Raw genomic sequence first — 15,882 nt, 5'->3', positions numbered from 1 at the left:
CTCAGTTGCATATAATCTACGGCTTTTTTGCAGTATGTCAAGGATATAATGCCCAATTATGTGTCATCCCTCCGGAATAAAGGCCATAAGACACCGGTGGAAATTTTCAGAGAAGATCACGAGAATCTAATCAAAGAAGGCACTGATTGGCTCAACCACACGTCAGAGTCGTGCTCCGTGGTGGCCGCACTTATTGCCGGCGTGGCCTTTGCCACGTCCACGACCGTTCCCGGCGGCACTCAGGAGGAGACCGGCAAGCCTAATTTGGAACGCCACCCGGCTTTCAACATGTTTGCGCTCACCTCCCTCTTGGCTCTCTGCTGCTCCATCACCGCTCTCATCATGTTCCTCGCCATCCTCACCTCCCGCCATCAGCCTAGAGATTTTCGCAAAGATTTGCCTCTAAAACTTCTTTTAGGGTTGAGTTCGCTCTTCGTCTCCATCGCTTCCGTGTTGGTTTCTTTCTCCGCCGCATTCTTCTTTGTGCTCAAGGACAACCTCAAGCAGGTTGTTTTCCCGCTCTACGCCGCCACCGTCTTGCCCGTTGCTTTCTACGCCGTCTCCCAATTCCCCCTTTATGCTGATCTTGTCAGAGCTATCTTCCGCAAGGATCCCCAGTCCAGTAATAGAGAATCTGAGAAGCTTATTCTCTGAAACTCTAATTCCTTTTCCATCATTATTATCCCAATCACCGAATAGTCCTCCATTTTGTTATCAACAGCTCCGGCCAGCACGTATTTTGAAGTGATGATTTCATTGTTGTGTTGTTTCAAATTTTATTACCGTATAAAAATCTCCCATGATCATCTAATGAAAAGAGATATTCTAAATCGCTTCGTTTGGTTATTGAATTGAGTCTCTCTTACAACGTTTATCCCCTAATCAAAGCTGATATTTGGCGCTATTTATAAAGATCCCTAAAACGAGTGTAGTCTTTATTATTTACCGTATACACGAATTCAATTCAAGAGTCGCACCAATTTCGAAACTTTTTTATGTTTTTGCAGAATGAGAGTTTGCTTCTCGCAGTTAAAGTTATTTTTTCAAAAGAAATCAAGTCTGTATCTGACAAAAGGAACAAATTGAACTACAGGAGGATGATATACATTCACAGGACAGCAGCATTCACTTAAAAAAAAAGAAAAAGAAAATGAGACATCTATTAAAGAGGAAGTTTAGTACAAATCAAACGTAGGCTTAATTCTTACACATTCTCCAGCTATCTATTTTTCACTTCATTAATATTTTATAATTATAATATAAAATACAAATTTTTCTTGTTGACATTAAAAGTGATATGTGTTCATTCTTAATGTAAAAATTAATACTGTTAGAGCTTTATAACGTTTTTAGAATGACTTATAGTATTATTATACTTTTCATTAATTGAAAAATTTTATAATGTGAAAGAATGTAACTTGATTTTAATATGTAAAAAAATATTATGTATGTTTTTAGACCAATTTTTTTACATATAGTAATATATGTGTGTTTTTAAAGTGCATGATATTTTATCCTTTCCTCAAAATCCCTCCGGGAAAAAAATAACTCAATCCTGCATCCTCCCCTACATCTCACCCTTTTCTCTTTATAAGGCACTCATACTTTTTATTTTCATTGTCAGTTGCCAAATAATCACAATAATTAAAAATTGAATTCGTATTAGTTAGATATTGACATGCATTTTGTTGTTATTACAACATGTCTACAACCTCTACGTACGTGGGGTGAAAGTAGTTTTGTCATAAGAGTTAGTATAGCTATTATCAGAATATTTTTGAAAAAAAAAAAAGAGAATATTTAAGCAGGCTTAAACGTTACAAAATTGAGAAGAAGGGGTGGCACGGACGTGGTAGGATTTGTTTTTGGGTTGGCCTTGATGAACTGTGGTAAACAACGTACGTGATGCACTGAACACAAACAGAGCAAAGGATAATACCTTGCTCTTTCACAATGAAATGTCACATATTCTTGCTTCGCCTACTCCTGCGTACTGTATAGTCATTTATGGAAGGAGTTTGGCAGCACAGTGGGTGATGTTAATCTTGTATATAAAATCAGAAGTGAGCGCCACCACTAGTACCACCACCTAGAGTCTATGCAAATTAAAATGCCGATGTCGATGGAGGCGGAGAGTTTATATTTCTGCGCATTAGAAGGGAAATGGAATGAGGTTGTGAAGGAATATGAAAGCAACGTGAAGATACACAGGAGAGCAATCAACAGCACCAAAGACACTGCGTTGCATGTGGCGGTGAAAGACGGCAGAGCAGACATCGTGAAGATGCTGGTACATCAACTATCAATAAGGTCGTCGTTATCGGCGCTGCAGATAGGGAATGACAAAGGCGACACGCCACTGCACTGCGCAGCGTGGAAAGGGTCGCTCGAGATGTGCGAGTCCATAGCCCAAGCCCAACCTCAAGGAGCTGACTCCAACTTGATCGTAGCTCGCAACAAGAAAGGAGAGACGCCGCTCTACTTGGCCGCCCTTCAAGGCCATACGGAAGCTTTTCTGTATCTTTACGATCGTTGCGCGGACAAGTCTGTGGGGCCCTTCCGACGAACCAGGGACGGGGACACCGTGCTTCACTGCACCATTCGCCAAGACCACTTTGGTTTCATTCTAAATCTTTCATGAGTTCCTTTGGTCTGTGGTTAGTTATGATCGATAATTGATGACTGTTAATGTTAATGGCAGAGTTGGCGTATGAAATCATTGGTCTGTGCGGAGAGCAGATTGTGGGCTCTGTGGATGAAAAGGGGATCACTCCTTTGCACATCCTGGCCAATAAACCTTCCGCCTTCGAAAGCAGCAGCAACTTCCGATGGTATAACAGGCTTGTCTACAACTGTAAGTGCCACACTTTCGCTCTCCGTTTCTCGCCCATATTACCTCCCGTCTTAAATATATATATGTATAAATAATAATTATAATTATTGTTTAATTATTTTCCTTTTGTGGTGGAAGGCATAATGTTGGAGCCGTTCGTGATACCGGAACAGCGCTTGAAGAACGATGGCACATCCCTGAACCGGTCAGACTCTGCAAAAACCCAGAAGGGCAAGTTCCTGAGTGAAAACAAACATATTTCGTTGTAGGAGTACTTGATGCAATTCTTTTAACTTTATAGTCAACTACTGTTGCTTTGTTGTAGGTGGTGGGAGCAGAACAACAGCGGATACAGAGAACCCATGTGAGGGAGATTATGGATACGAAAATGTTCCGCCAAATTATCGGACATTCTGTCACATTTTGATGCGAGCAGTCACCTGTTTCCTGTGGCTTATCTTTGGAGCCTTTGGTACGCTCATCGATCTCTCCCTAATAATTGATGGACGACAGCCCAGCGTTGTGGTAACATGTAGGATTGATGATGGTATATTTTATTGAATTTGTTGAATAAGGATTGGAGGAAATAAGGAGGAAGAAAGAGAAGCACGTCTGGTGTGGTCACATACTGGAGGCACTTTGGAAGCATAAAAATACAGCATACGTTGGAGATGGAAGTGCGCCCCACGGCCCTCCCATGACACGAGAAGGAGAAGAAGAAGAGTCTACGAATCCTTTTGACTTCGATCCTCGTCAAAAACCAGGTTTCTCCATCACTAGACAATCCTCGTCATTGTTCTTATCCATAGACCTCGGCCTCAAATTCCTTCTTCTTTTCATTCTTGCTTCGACACAACGTGACAAGCATTTCAACATTCAATAATATTGACACGGTTTTGGGGGAGAATTAATTCATTATATCAAGAAGAAAAGAAACTTTTAATATACAAGAAATACAAAAGATATGCAGGAGCAAACCCAATGCAGCCGTCATTGTAATTGTAATTGCCATTGCAGGTGATGATATCAACACAAAGGGAAAACCAGATGCTGATGGCAATCAGAACCAGCCGGAAGGTGATCAAAAAATGTTTCAGTATTATTCTCTCTGCAATTGTATAGCAAAGTTCGGGTTGTAATCTCATTGATTGTGATTAATCTGATCTATATTCTAAACCATCATCACAAATGTGAAGGATATATATTTATATATATATGAGTAAGTTTCGTCTGTGTTTATATATATATGTATTGGAAAATTGCAGGTAATAAACCGGAACAGAAGACTTCTCAAATTGTTCCTGTGGATAAAAGCAAACAAAAAGGTATCTCCCTGGAAACTTGGAACTTTTTAATTACGGTTCGTCACAACAATAAAATTAAAGCTACGTTCTCAGTTCTCAGGCTCACCCTCGCTCTGCTGATCTATTTAAGAATCGTACAGTAAAATATCCCCTAAAAAATTAAAAAGAAAAGGAAGATGTGAGAAATGAGAGACAAGAGAGTCATCTAAAGAGCAAATATCTGTGGCTCCTCATATCATGGACGAAATTCAAGATATTTGATGGAAAGCAATATCGTGAAGATAAAACGGCAAACATACATTTCCTACTTTGGGTGGTCAACATCCATTCATTCTTCCTGTATACATATAAGCATTCTGTGTGTAATTTTTTTTATTTATATATTTATAATCTTGAAAAATTTATACAAATCTATAATTAAAAGCATATTTATTTGGCACAAACCGTTCTACTTCATCTGGTTACGGCTAATCGATGTTACAAAACTCTCAAGAATTGGCTGAATTCCTGGCACGCTTGTGCACCGGCAACGCTGAAGAATGTGCCGGCAAGTCTTTCAGCGGATGCTGCGTATACCTGTGTGAGAGCTCTCTCTCTCTCTCTCTGTATATACATATCTCACTCTCTTCTTCATAGAGTACTAATTGCATGAATATGATGCAGGGGGTGAAGAGAAGAAAAATAATGGGGACAGGAGGGAGTCGGCATTATTTATTGCGGCCAAGAATGGAGTAGTCGAAATAGTGAAAAAAATATTGAAGGATAAGCCGGGGGCCATCCACGAAAGCAATGTGCAGGGCCAAAATGTATTGCATGTGGCAGTTGAGTACCGGCAACCCCATGTTTTTGGGCTCCTCAAGGAGGAGAGATTGTGGGATAATCTCCTTCGAGGCGTAGACAATGACGGCAACACCGTCCTCCACGTCGCCGCCAGGCTCTCCCAGTATAAGCCCTGGCACATCCCTGGTTCTGCCTTGCAGATGCAGTGGGAAATCAAATGGTTTCTGGTAATCATACACACACACATATATATATGTATATCATTTCTTTCTCGTTCCTCTTCTTAATTAGCTTCCTTGACCAAAATCAATTCTATATTCATGTGTTTGCAGTATATCAAGGATATCTATATCGCGCTCACGCCGCGCTATGTCCTGTTCCTTCACAACAACCTCGGCGACACCCGTGGAGATTTTAGAAAAGATCACGAGGATCTGGTCAGAGAAGGCGCTGAATGGCTCAAGAGCACCTCGGAGTCGTGCTCCGTGGTGGCCGCACTTATTGCTGGCGTCGCCTTCGCCACCTCCACCACCATCCCGGCGGCACTCAGGAGGAGACAGGCAAGCCATACTTGGAACGCCACCCGGCTTTCAACGTTTGCGCTCACCTCCCTCCTGGCTCTCCTGCTGCTCCATCACCTCTCTCATCATGTTCCTCTCCATCCTCACTTCCCGCCATCAGCCTAGGGATTTCCGCAAAGATTTGCCTCTCAAGCTTCTTATGGGGCTGAGTTCGCTCTTCGTCTCCATCGCTTCCGTGTTGGTTTCCTTCTCCGCCGCATTCTTCTTTGTGCTCAAGGACAACCTGAAGGAGGTTGTTTTCCCGCTCTACGCCGCCACCGTCTTGCCTATTGCTTTCTACGCCGTCGCCCAATTCCCCCTCTATGCTGATCTTGTCAGAGCCATCTTCGGCAAGGTTCCCCAGTCCAGTAATAGAGAATCTGAGAAGCTTATTCTCTGAAACTCGTATTACAAACCACTTTTTTCCATCAACAGCCATGCACTGCCTTTTGAAACAATGATTTTTCTTTACCGTGTAAAGACCTCCCATCGTGATCTAATCAACAACTCAATTTTTGGAGAGTTTTAACCTCTGATATTTCATATCAATCTGAATCTATGATATGTAATAAACATTTCGAGGCCTTCAATTGGTCTTTGAACCAATATTCCTGATGCAATCGCGCTCCAGGATCGGAAAAAACGGACAGACATTTGAGGAGCTACTGCAAACATCAATATAAAAGACTAAATTTTAGAAATTTGAACAAGGATTTTGCTGCATTCAATTTATTCTTAGGTATTTAACTTTTTTTCCCTTCATATTTATTCTTCTATTTTTCAAGAAAAATTAAAGATGGATGGTCTTGGCATATTGTGGGAGATCATCTCCTGCTCTTTCCACTGCCATGATTATCATTTTTTTATATACTGAAATTGATCGATTAAGTTTCATCAGCAAACGATAATGAATTTGAATGAAAATTAGGAGTAACCTCTCTTTCCTCTGTCGCGTCGCTCTCACATATGATTTCAGTTTATATTTTAATTTTTCTTATAATTCAGAGTATCATCAAATTATTTTTGACTTAAAGACTAATTTTTGTCGGTTGAAAATATTAAAATCAAATCCCTCCTAATAAATGTATTTTTTAAAATTTAACTTTCTTATAATTCAGGCACAAATAGCTTGTTATATTCTGATTTCCGCACATACAAGAAGCACGTTAAGAACAAAATGTAACGTGGCAGAATATAATGCTACAAATGGCCCAGTTCAGGAGGGGGGGAAGAGGAGGGGACACTCATACAGGGACGTGAGACTCTGTTTGTCTTTGGGAAGAATTATCAAGAAGTCTTTAAAAAAATTTTAATTATTAAAAAATTTCAATAACAAGTAACCAATTGACCATGTTATCAGTCTCTATTTTGAATTTGTCGATCGACTTTCGGATAATTAAATCCATTTTCTGAGACCTGGTTATAATTCTCTCTTCTTTTTTTTTGGGTTTTGGTGGAATGGAGTTTCTATTATTTTCCAGCCTAACTTCCAATATCAAGATGATAAGATTTCATTTGATTCGGTCCAACCCAGATTAGTACACGCATTCATGGAAGCTTTTACCTAAAAGTGATGTCACACCCCATGTAACCCAACACCAAATCCCTCCTCATTAAATTATACAGATAAACTCAAAAATATCTACTTAGGACGATGACAGATTAATTAAGCTTTTGGACACACCAAACTCCACTTTGTTAATCTCTGAATATTTGACCCGCTTGGAGTGAAGGATAGACGCATGACTAGGCTTGAACAGAGGATCCCTGTCAACTTTTCAATGGGAAAACGAAATGGATTTTATCGTCCTTTAAGAAAACCGAAGGAAAATGAATATTTAAATTAAGCAGAGCCACCAATGATTTGTGTACAGAATAATTATTAAAAAAAAAACAGAGATGTACGATGGAATTGAATTCATAGAAATCCAGTAACTTCCGGAACGTTGTAGAAGTTTCATGAGGACATTCCCCACACTAAATAAATAAGTTTGGTTCTCGTTACGTGTCATTAGGATTCCCTCACCTTTGTTCAGCATAAATTAAGCAGTACATTAACCCCATGCCAATTTGCGAGCTCGAAGTGACACTTTTCAAATAATATCCAATGATATCATAATAGCATCATCCTTAGAGTCGAGAAGCAGTAATATTATATTAATATCTCCGGTGATACGTGTCGAAATTATGCTTCGGCAACACGAGTCTCGTGGAGGAAGACGTGTCAACGCTACTTCCCTCTTCATTTCTCCACGCAATACCTTTTGCAAATGACCTGACCTTTGCACTTGTTACGTTGTCATGGTATATTATCCCTCTTCAGGATATATTTTATTTTTAAATTTATTTATTTTTTTAAATAGTGCTTATAATATTTACACATATTAAATATTTCATCAAATAATAATTTTAGTTAATACTCGTGATTGATAAAAATATTTTATAACAGATAATGCATATTTAATACCTATACTTAACTTAATAAATTTTTTTAATTTACTCAAATTAATCAGTTAGAAATAAAAATTAATTTTTTATTATGAAATATCATGACTTTGATGGTAGAAATGTTCAACTGTTTCCAATCCCGACGTCCCGTCCCTGTCCCAGTCATTTTGGGATTGGACAAAATTGTTTCGGAATAAGATGGGACGCGAAACAGAGATGTCCCGTCCCAATATCTTATCTTTATTTTTAGTTGTTATAAATTTATTTTATTTACCATTGTAATAGTATTTTGATAATGATATTTATCAATTGTTATTTTTTATTTGTTTATAAATTATTTTTGCATTTGATACATGATATTCTTTGCAGTGAACATTTTATGTTTGTTTATTTTTTGTCTCTCAAGATTATAAAAATTATTTTTCTTTGCCATTATTTCCTTATTTTTATCTATTTTCTTCACATAGTTTTTATCATAAATTCTTACATTTCACGTATAATTATTTTTCAAATTAAAAATAAAATAAAATTCAAAAAAAAAAATGGAACGTCTCTGTCTCATCCCAACTATGTCTTGTTCCAATTGGGACAAGATGCTATTGGGACAAAACGGGACATAGGAAGAAAAAGCCATCCCATCCCGATTATTAGGACGAGATTGGGATAGGGTCATTCTTATCCCGTCTCATCCTATGAATATCCCTATTCGATGAGAGTAAATAATTACTTATACCTTCAATTTTACAATTTTTAGTGTTTTTCAATGTAAATATAATCTAAATCTAAATCTAAATCTAAATGCACACTAAACCTGACAGGAGCATGTTATGAATGTCCCTAGAATGGGATTATTTTATCACTCGTGCAATCCCCAAGTGCCTTTCTTTTTCTAAACAAAAAAATCCGACAAAGATGAGCTAACCTTAGATCAGTGAATGTACGGAAATCCTAAGCGTTGTATTTCTTCCACTTTGCTTCCCGCCACTGGCCTTCCCCCTACCCGCCAACACCCACCGAGAAAGAATTCCGGTCTTTCTTCCACCTCAGATAAATTTAAGCCATTTGACCATTACATGTTATATAGCTATTACATTTCTAAGTGTAACCGCCGAATAACTAATTTATAAAATTTAAAAAAATATTTAAATTAATTATTCATGAAAAATGTTAACTTGTATTAACAATTATTTTACATTTACTCTATAGAACTGATAGAAAAATTTCAATTTTAAAAAAAATATAAATATGAAAAATAAAGTGAAATTGAAATGTTAATCACATTGAAAATGAAAGTAAACTCTTTAACTAATTCATAGAATAGGATTATTTTATCACTTGTATATGCACCCTATTATGGCAAAAGTAGCTTTAGATTACCGTTATTAAAGCGAAGCAATTCGGAGTTCCAACGCGCGTGGGAACCCCACGCGCAGTCTTCCTCCCACTGTGATCACCATTCCCCCTTGGCTTCTCCCTTTAATTTCCAGAACCTTCCGAGCTGAAGGACCACTCAGCTCCGCTCTCCCTCAATCTCATGATTCGTCCACTTGCTAAATGCCATTAGAGGGAGGGATTTGTATTAAATGAGTCTAGAACTTTCTAATAATTTATTCCCTTCCCAGTTACGTCACACCATTCTCTTCTTCTATTTAATCACCTCAAAATCTGCTCTTTAAACTTATTTATACATGGGAATGACGACTAACCAACTTCTCTTAACGGCCTAAACGAGTTTCCGCGGAGGAACACTTCATCCTCCGCGTTCCCATCACCAGTGTAATATTCACATCATCCCATATACCGAGTGGTTGCGTCTCGTTTGAATTTTTCTGGATTAACTAATACCTCCATTTTTTTGGTTCCCCTGTCTATAAATTTGAGTTTACTGACAAGTCCACGTAAGTCTCTTCAACCCCTTTCATTCTCTCGCTTCAGTTATTGAACTATGTTAACTGCTTTTCTGCGAGCCTTTTAATAGGGCCATATCCATCTGGATTAGCATACTCTGTATCTGGGTATAGAACAGAGTCAGCCAAACTCATCAGAATCATAGAACCCATCAAGTTTTTTGAAGTTACCAAGGAATTCAGGGATGGATTATCTGTACACAATAAAAGAGGAGTACTTGGAACCATCTTCATCTGAATTAGGAGATGAGCTAGCAATGGTTCTACCTCCACAGCCAATGCGGGGACTTCATGAAACAGGACCACCTCCATTCCTCACCAAGACGTTTGAAATGGTGGACGACCCTTCAACCGATCACATGGTCTCGTGGAGCAGAGGAGGAACAAGTTTTGTTGTTTGGGATCCATGCTCTTTCTCTACCAATCTCCTTCCTAGATACTTCAAGCACAATAATTTCTCAAGCTTTGTCAGGCAATTGAACACTTACGTAAGTATTCTCTTCACCGCTTCTTCTTCTTCATCGTCTGCTCGTACTTACTTGATATTTAGCTAGGGTTACTATCATTCTAATTTGACAGGGTTTTAGAAAAATTGATCCAGAAAGATGGGAGTTTTCAAACGAAGACTTCATCAGAGGGCACAAGCATCTACTTAGGAACATACGAAGAAGGAGAGCACCTTCTCAGGTTACTTCATCCTCCCAAGAACCAGGTCATTGCGTTGAAGTTGGTAGGTTTGGAGTAGATGAAGAAGTTCTGCGTTTAAGGCGTGACAAGCAAGTGTTAATGATGGAGCTTGGGAAGCTTAGGCGGCAGCAGCAGAAAACCGGAGCCTACCTTCAGGCAATGGAGCAGAGGTTACGAGGCATAGAAATGAAGCAGCAACAAATGATGGTCTTCTTAGCTAGAGCATTGAAAAATCCAACTTTTCTCCACCAACTACTTCAGCAGAGTAATAGAAAGGAGCTGGAAGAAGCCATGACTAAGAAAAGAAGATCAGTTGAGCAAGCACCAATTTATATTGCTGAATCAAGCAGTGAAAGTGAGGGAAGGAAACCTGTTAAAGTTGAAGTGTCCGAGCTTGAGGTTCTAGCTATGGAAATGCAAGGTCTTGGTAGGGGTAAGAAAGAACCGGAAGCACTTGGATCGCCAGAGAGGCTGGACAACGAACTTGATGAAGGATTCTGGGAAGAGTTTTTCAGTGAAAATGTTGAGGGTGAACTATACATTCCAAGCGATGAAGGTGAAGATGAAGATGTAGATATCGACGTCTTGGTCAAGCGCTTAGGCTACATGGGTTCAGGTCCTAAGTGAACGTCAAGACTTCTGAGACTGAAACTATGGAGCACTGTGCCTGTGGAAATCTTTTAGTTTTGGGGTATCTAACCCAATTCATGTCCTTTTTGTACCATTTTGTAAAACCCTCAGTTTCTCATTCTTTTCTCAATGTTAATTAGGTAGCTTGAAGCCGCTGCTTCGACAAAAACCTGCGGTAGCGTTAGCGGTCATTATTTGGTCTTAAGGTTCAGTTTTTCAACCCCTATGTGTGCAACATTTCCATGTTATCGTGCTAGCCTATTTTAAGATTCTAAGTTTTTGACTTCAATGAATGCAGATTATCAGAAGCCGGGGAACGGACAAGAAATGGCTGAAGCAACTGCAGGAACCATAAGTTACTGAGTATTGCTTTTGAAGCAGAGACTGAATCGTGGTTTGCTTTTGCTGTTTGATTCCCCCCCCCCTCCTCCCCTTGCTTTTTATGTTCGTCTTTGCTGGTAGTCATTGGTCAGAAATAAATGAATCCCACAGTGGACAAAATCCTATGTTACATCAGTATCATGTAGGCATCTCCATGTTCTCATGTCATGAACTATTATTCCATTCATTAATTATGGCCTCTTGCAACGAAACGTGTCTCCCTCCAGAGCACAACAGAACCATTGAAGTGCCGTTTTTCAAGTCGAAGCCCCCTTTTTTTTTTTAATGGTTGCACAAGGAAAATGACAACCCCTTGATGCAGATTTTTTTTTTGGCGGGACATTAATGGTGATCCTAAAATTGCATGGCCCTATGTGAAGTAGTAGGAACAATCTCATATAGACCCAATCCCAAATGAAAGATATGATTCATGGAAGTTGCTGATATATGTGCAGACATGTTCCATGATCCTGTGTTGGACTTGTTGCACAGTAGACACACAGTGCAGAGGAACGGTTTCGAAGCATATGGGATGGTCAAGTGGTGGTAATATTAGAAGTCTAAAATTGTGGTCCACAAAGATGTGATATTTGTTGGAATCGACATCCCAGTTACGTTGTCACGGCTGAGCCCTACAGCCAAAAAAGTCTATCAGGCAGCAAAACCTGGGATTCTTGGGAAGTCACAGTTGATATGGATATTGATATGTACCTGAATTTCTGAGGATTGCGTACTAAAATTGAATCCAGTAACTCCAGCATTAATTCGACATAAGGCGGCTACGTGTAGAATTATGGGAGGCGGCACTTGACTCTTCCCCAGTCAAAACCACTCAAAAACGCTAACCTCGAGAAATAAGACATGTTTAATTATCCACTGGTGGCCTGACTTCCTTGTCTTTGTGGCTCAGCATTTATATAAAAAGGACATTAATTTATAATAAATAAAAAAAATCCTTATACAAATATTATTCTTTTTTTTTTAACTCAAAACATTGTTATTTCAGGCTTAATCAGAAAAGGGAAAAATGTGATAAAATCAAATTCGATTGACTCATCCAAAACTTTCAGACCAATTAGGAATGATGAGTTGAAATCCTACAAATAAATTAAAAGAACAAAACTAACAACCTAGTTGATATTTTTGGTGAGAAAGATTCAATGCAGGGAATAGTAAGTGGCCTGCTCGTAAAGCACAATTCCTTGAAGTTTGAATTGATACTGTCAAGATTGTCATGCCACGCAGACATGAAGGGGCAAGGAAAGTAGGTAACAATGTGGGCGTTGATTCAAGTTGAAGCAGCCAAACTAAGCCGACTCAATAGTCAATACAGTACGGGAAAATGTTGACATATTATCAATATCAATCAATATAAAACATAAAATAAGTCATAAATGTTCAAAGTTCATTTTTTCCCCCTTCATGAATTTTGTAATACTAGTATGCGCAAACTCAATCGTGGTCAAAAGAGGACTCCGAGGAGGAAGATCGGGGAAGACAGTGGGCTCAAGCTACCCGTAATGTTCTACCTACTAGTCTGTGCATATGGCAAAGTGAAGCAATGAGGGTCTTTTGGAGGAGACTGTTTCTTTCTCTCTATGATACCATTTGGGCCTTTTTGGGAATATTGGACCTAATGCTATAATGGTACCAACTTGCCCACTCTATTCGACTTATTTTCATCCACGTCTTTATCGTCTCTTTCATTCATTGGCTCTTCCTCACTTTCAAGTCTCAATCCACCAACCACTACACGTTGCTCTCTGTACATATATTTTAAAGATACAATTTTTTTTATTATTTAAAATTGCATCTGGAAACAGTATCTCAGACCATATTAGTTCTTTGGAGGATGTGGCGCATTCATATTTTATACTGATATTCGTCAAACCGTAAAAATTCAGTATTTTGGTTACACCTTTAAAACAGCCAAAATTTTAGCTATATGGTTTTTCTATTTGAAGGAAAAAGAGTGTCAGTATTGCATTATTAATGCGGTAAACACTAAATTATTTATATATTTTCGTCATTTGCCACTTCAATTTGATGTCCAAGTTGTAAAACGAAATAATAAGGGTTCTAAGATTTATTTCCTAACAAGTGCCAGATTATTCTTCCAATATTTTCTTCTGAGTAGTGTCAGCCATTTCCTTTAAGAGGTCTGTTTAGTTCAATGAGAAAAAGGGGACGGAAGGGATTTTAATGGAGGGAAGAGAAGGGGAGAAGAGTGGAAAGATTTTAATATTACCTTATTTAAATTTATAAAAAAGGAGGGGAAGGAAGGAGTTTAAATATTATCTTATTTGGTTCATGACGGGAGGGGAGGGAAAAATATTTTTACATAGATAATTTTGCCCTTATTTTATTTAAGATATGGGTATAATGGTCATAACATGACAAAATATTATCCTTTTCCTCTAAATCCTCCCAATTTTGGAGGGAAGGGGAGGGAAATTTTTTTAAAATTTTCCCTCTCCTCCTAAAATTTGTGTGCTGCCAAACAAGAAAAAATGATTAAAATTCTTTCCCTTCCCTCCCCTCCCTTCCAAATCTCTCATACCAAACACACCCTAACTGATGGTAAATTCCTGCAGAATTTATTTGGGAAATAAGTAAATGATTTAAAAAGAGATCTAAAAATACTATATATACAATTTTTTTTATAAACATATATAACAAAAGTGATCTGATATGAATTGAAACTGACACACATATATGTGTATAAATGATAACGTGCCTGAATTATTACTAATAACACAGGCGTTTAATTAATATACATATATATAAGGGTTATCATATATATGGATATATCGCAGCTCGTTGTAATAGAATAGATGGGGAAACAATAAATAATAATTAAGTTGAAATTATGGTCGCATTAATTTAACCCATAATTGGTAAATATATGGTAGGCACTTGAGAGAGCTATATATAAATATATATATATATATATATAAATTTTGCAGTCCGGTGTTGATGGGAGAATCTGGTAATAGAAGAACCCGTGAATTAAGTGTGGCCCGCATCTGGATGGCGTATTCCTTTCCACTCATTAATATGCCCTTCCCTCTCTCTCTCCCCCCTTCCCTAGCTCTCTCTCCCCCCCTCTTCCCCAGCTCTCTCTCTCTCTCATGCAAATTCAGAACACAGTGTAGTAGTATATATATGGAAATTAGAAAACCCAAAGAAGAGCACAGAAACACTATCATGAGCTTCTTATCATAACCCTCATATTTGTGCCTTTCATCGCTTAATATGGAAACAATATTTATATATCTGTTCCGCCTTCAAAGTAAAAACAAACAAATAAAAAAAAAAAAAAAAGCATGAGACTTTCCTCTGACTCAAAAAATGCAGAATTTTCTACACAAAATTATTAAGAGTTAGGCCCCCGTATCTGGAAAGGACATCTTTCGAGTTCATTAGTCAACAGACCATCCCCATCATAATCTTCAGAGGCGTACTAATTAAGGTTTCCCCATAAAACTAACTTTCCACGCGATGCTTAATCAATTTCCCGCAGGATTTTTGGAAACAATGTAACCCCCAAGAGAACAACTTCCAAAAGTTGATTTTACAGGTCAAATTCTGATCTCCCTTCCTCAGTTACATCATTCTCCCAACACTACTTTTGAGTCTTTAATTATTTTCAGATCATAGCGTGCCTTTTATATGCAGGTTACGTTCTCTCTCTATATATATATTTATATATTACAGCTAGAACTTGTGCTCAGAATCATTTATCTATACATACCCACAAATTAACTCCTCGAATGTTTGTCTATGTGCAGATTCGAAATTCGCAAAAAGATCTAAATTATGATGGGTCCTATGTAAATGCGAAAGCTATTTGGAATTGCTTGCATGCTTCTGCTAATTCATACTATCTCACGCATGGACCCAAGCTTAAAGTAAGTTTATGAAGACATTTTTGACCTCCAAGCCCAAGGAAAGCTACAAGCAAATCCTTGCTGGATTGTTCGTACACGTAGTGGATAGAATGGACAATGCAAGCTACCCTTTCATAGCTTTAGAGTTGGATTTAGAATAAAGAGAGCGAGATAAAGAGGGCGGGAAAAGTAACCATGCCAATTCTCTTCGGTGGGGTTTTGCTTGAGCACTTTCACTGCACACTAGGACGTAAGAGAATGATGATACCAAAAAATAAGAGGGACACACACACACACACAAGGGAAGAAAATCTGCAAGATTGTAATGAGAAACAAGTATATGATACTGAATTCCACGAGGAACATAATAACTGTATGGAAAATATATGTGCATAATTGGCAGGAGATCAATTCATATCGTATATCAGTGTCTATTTGTACTATATATATATATATAGAAAT

General features: G+C 38.2%; 2 protein-coding genes across 3 annotated transcripts; both read left to right on the top strand.

Annotated features, from left to right (window-relative positions):
- Positions 1-2,116: 2,116 nt before the first annotated feature.
- Positions 2,117-5,603, top strand: LOC114717469 (uncharacterized). The gene is made up of 8 exons (XM_028902607.1): positions 2,117-2,618; positions 2,702-2,854; positions 2,972-3,064; positions 3,159-3,380; positions 3,851-3,910; positions 4,099-4,158; positions 4,801-5,144; positions 5,250-5,603. The coding sequence occupies exons 1-8, from the start codon at positions 2,117-2,119 to the stop codon at positions 5,601-5,603; spliced, it is 1,788 nt and encodes a 595-aa protein (XP_028758440.1).
- A 4,130-nt stretch (positions 5,604-9,733) lies between these two features.
- On the top strand, positions 9,734-12,120 carry LOC114717460 (heat stress transcription factor A-7a-like). Of its 2 annotated transcripts, XM_028902599.1 has the most exons (5): positions 9,734-10,320; positions 10,412-11,210; positions 11,290-11,355; positions 11,448-11,543; positions 11,986-12,120. In XM_028902599.1, exons 1-2 carry the CDS (start codon positions 10,018-10,020, stop codon positions 11,144-11,146), a joined length of 1,038 nt encoding a protein of 345 aa, XP_028758432.1. In that variant the 5' UTR covers positions 9,734-10,017; the 3' UTR covers positions 11,147-11,210; positions 11,290-11,355; positions 11,448-11,543; positions 11,986-12,120. The 2 variants fall into 2 exon arrangements, with proteins under 2 accessions (XP_028758432.1, XP_028758431.1); XM_028902598.1 differs by lacking the exon at positions 11,986-12,120 and having other exon boundaries at positions 11,448-11,721.
- Positions 12,121-15,882: the final 3,762 nt, after the last annotated feature.

Source organism: Neltuma alba, unplaced genomic scaffold (assembly GCF_004799145.2).
Source record: "Neltuma alba isolate B1F8T4 unplaced genomic scaffold, ASM479914v2 tig00011737_pilon, whole genome shotgun sequence".
In the NCBI taxonomy this organism is placed as follows: domain Eukaryota; kingdom Viridiplantae; phylum Streptophyta; class Magnoliopsida; order Fabales; family Fabaceae; genus Neltuma; species Neltuma alba.
The sequence above is the reverse complement of the archived record's forward strand: the minus strand, read 5'-3'. Positions and strand labels throughout refer to the sequence as shown.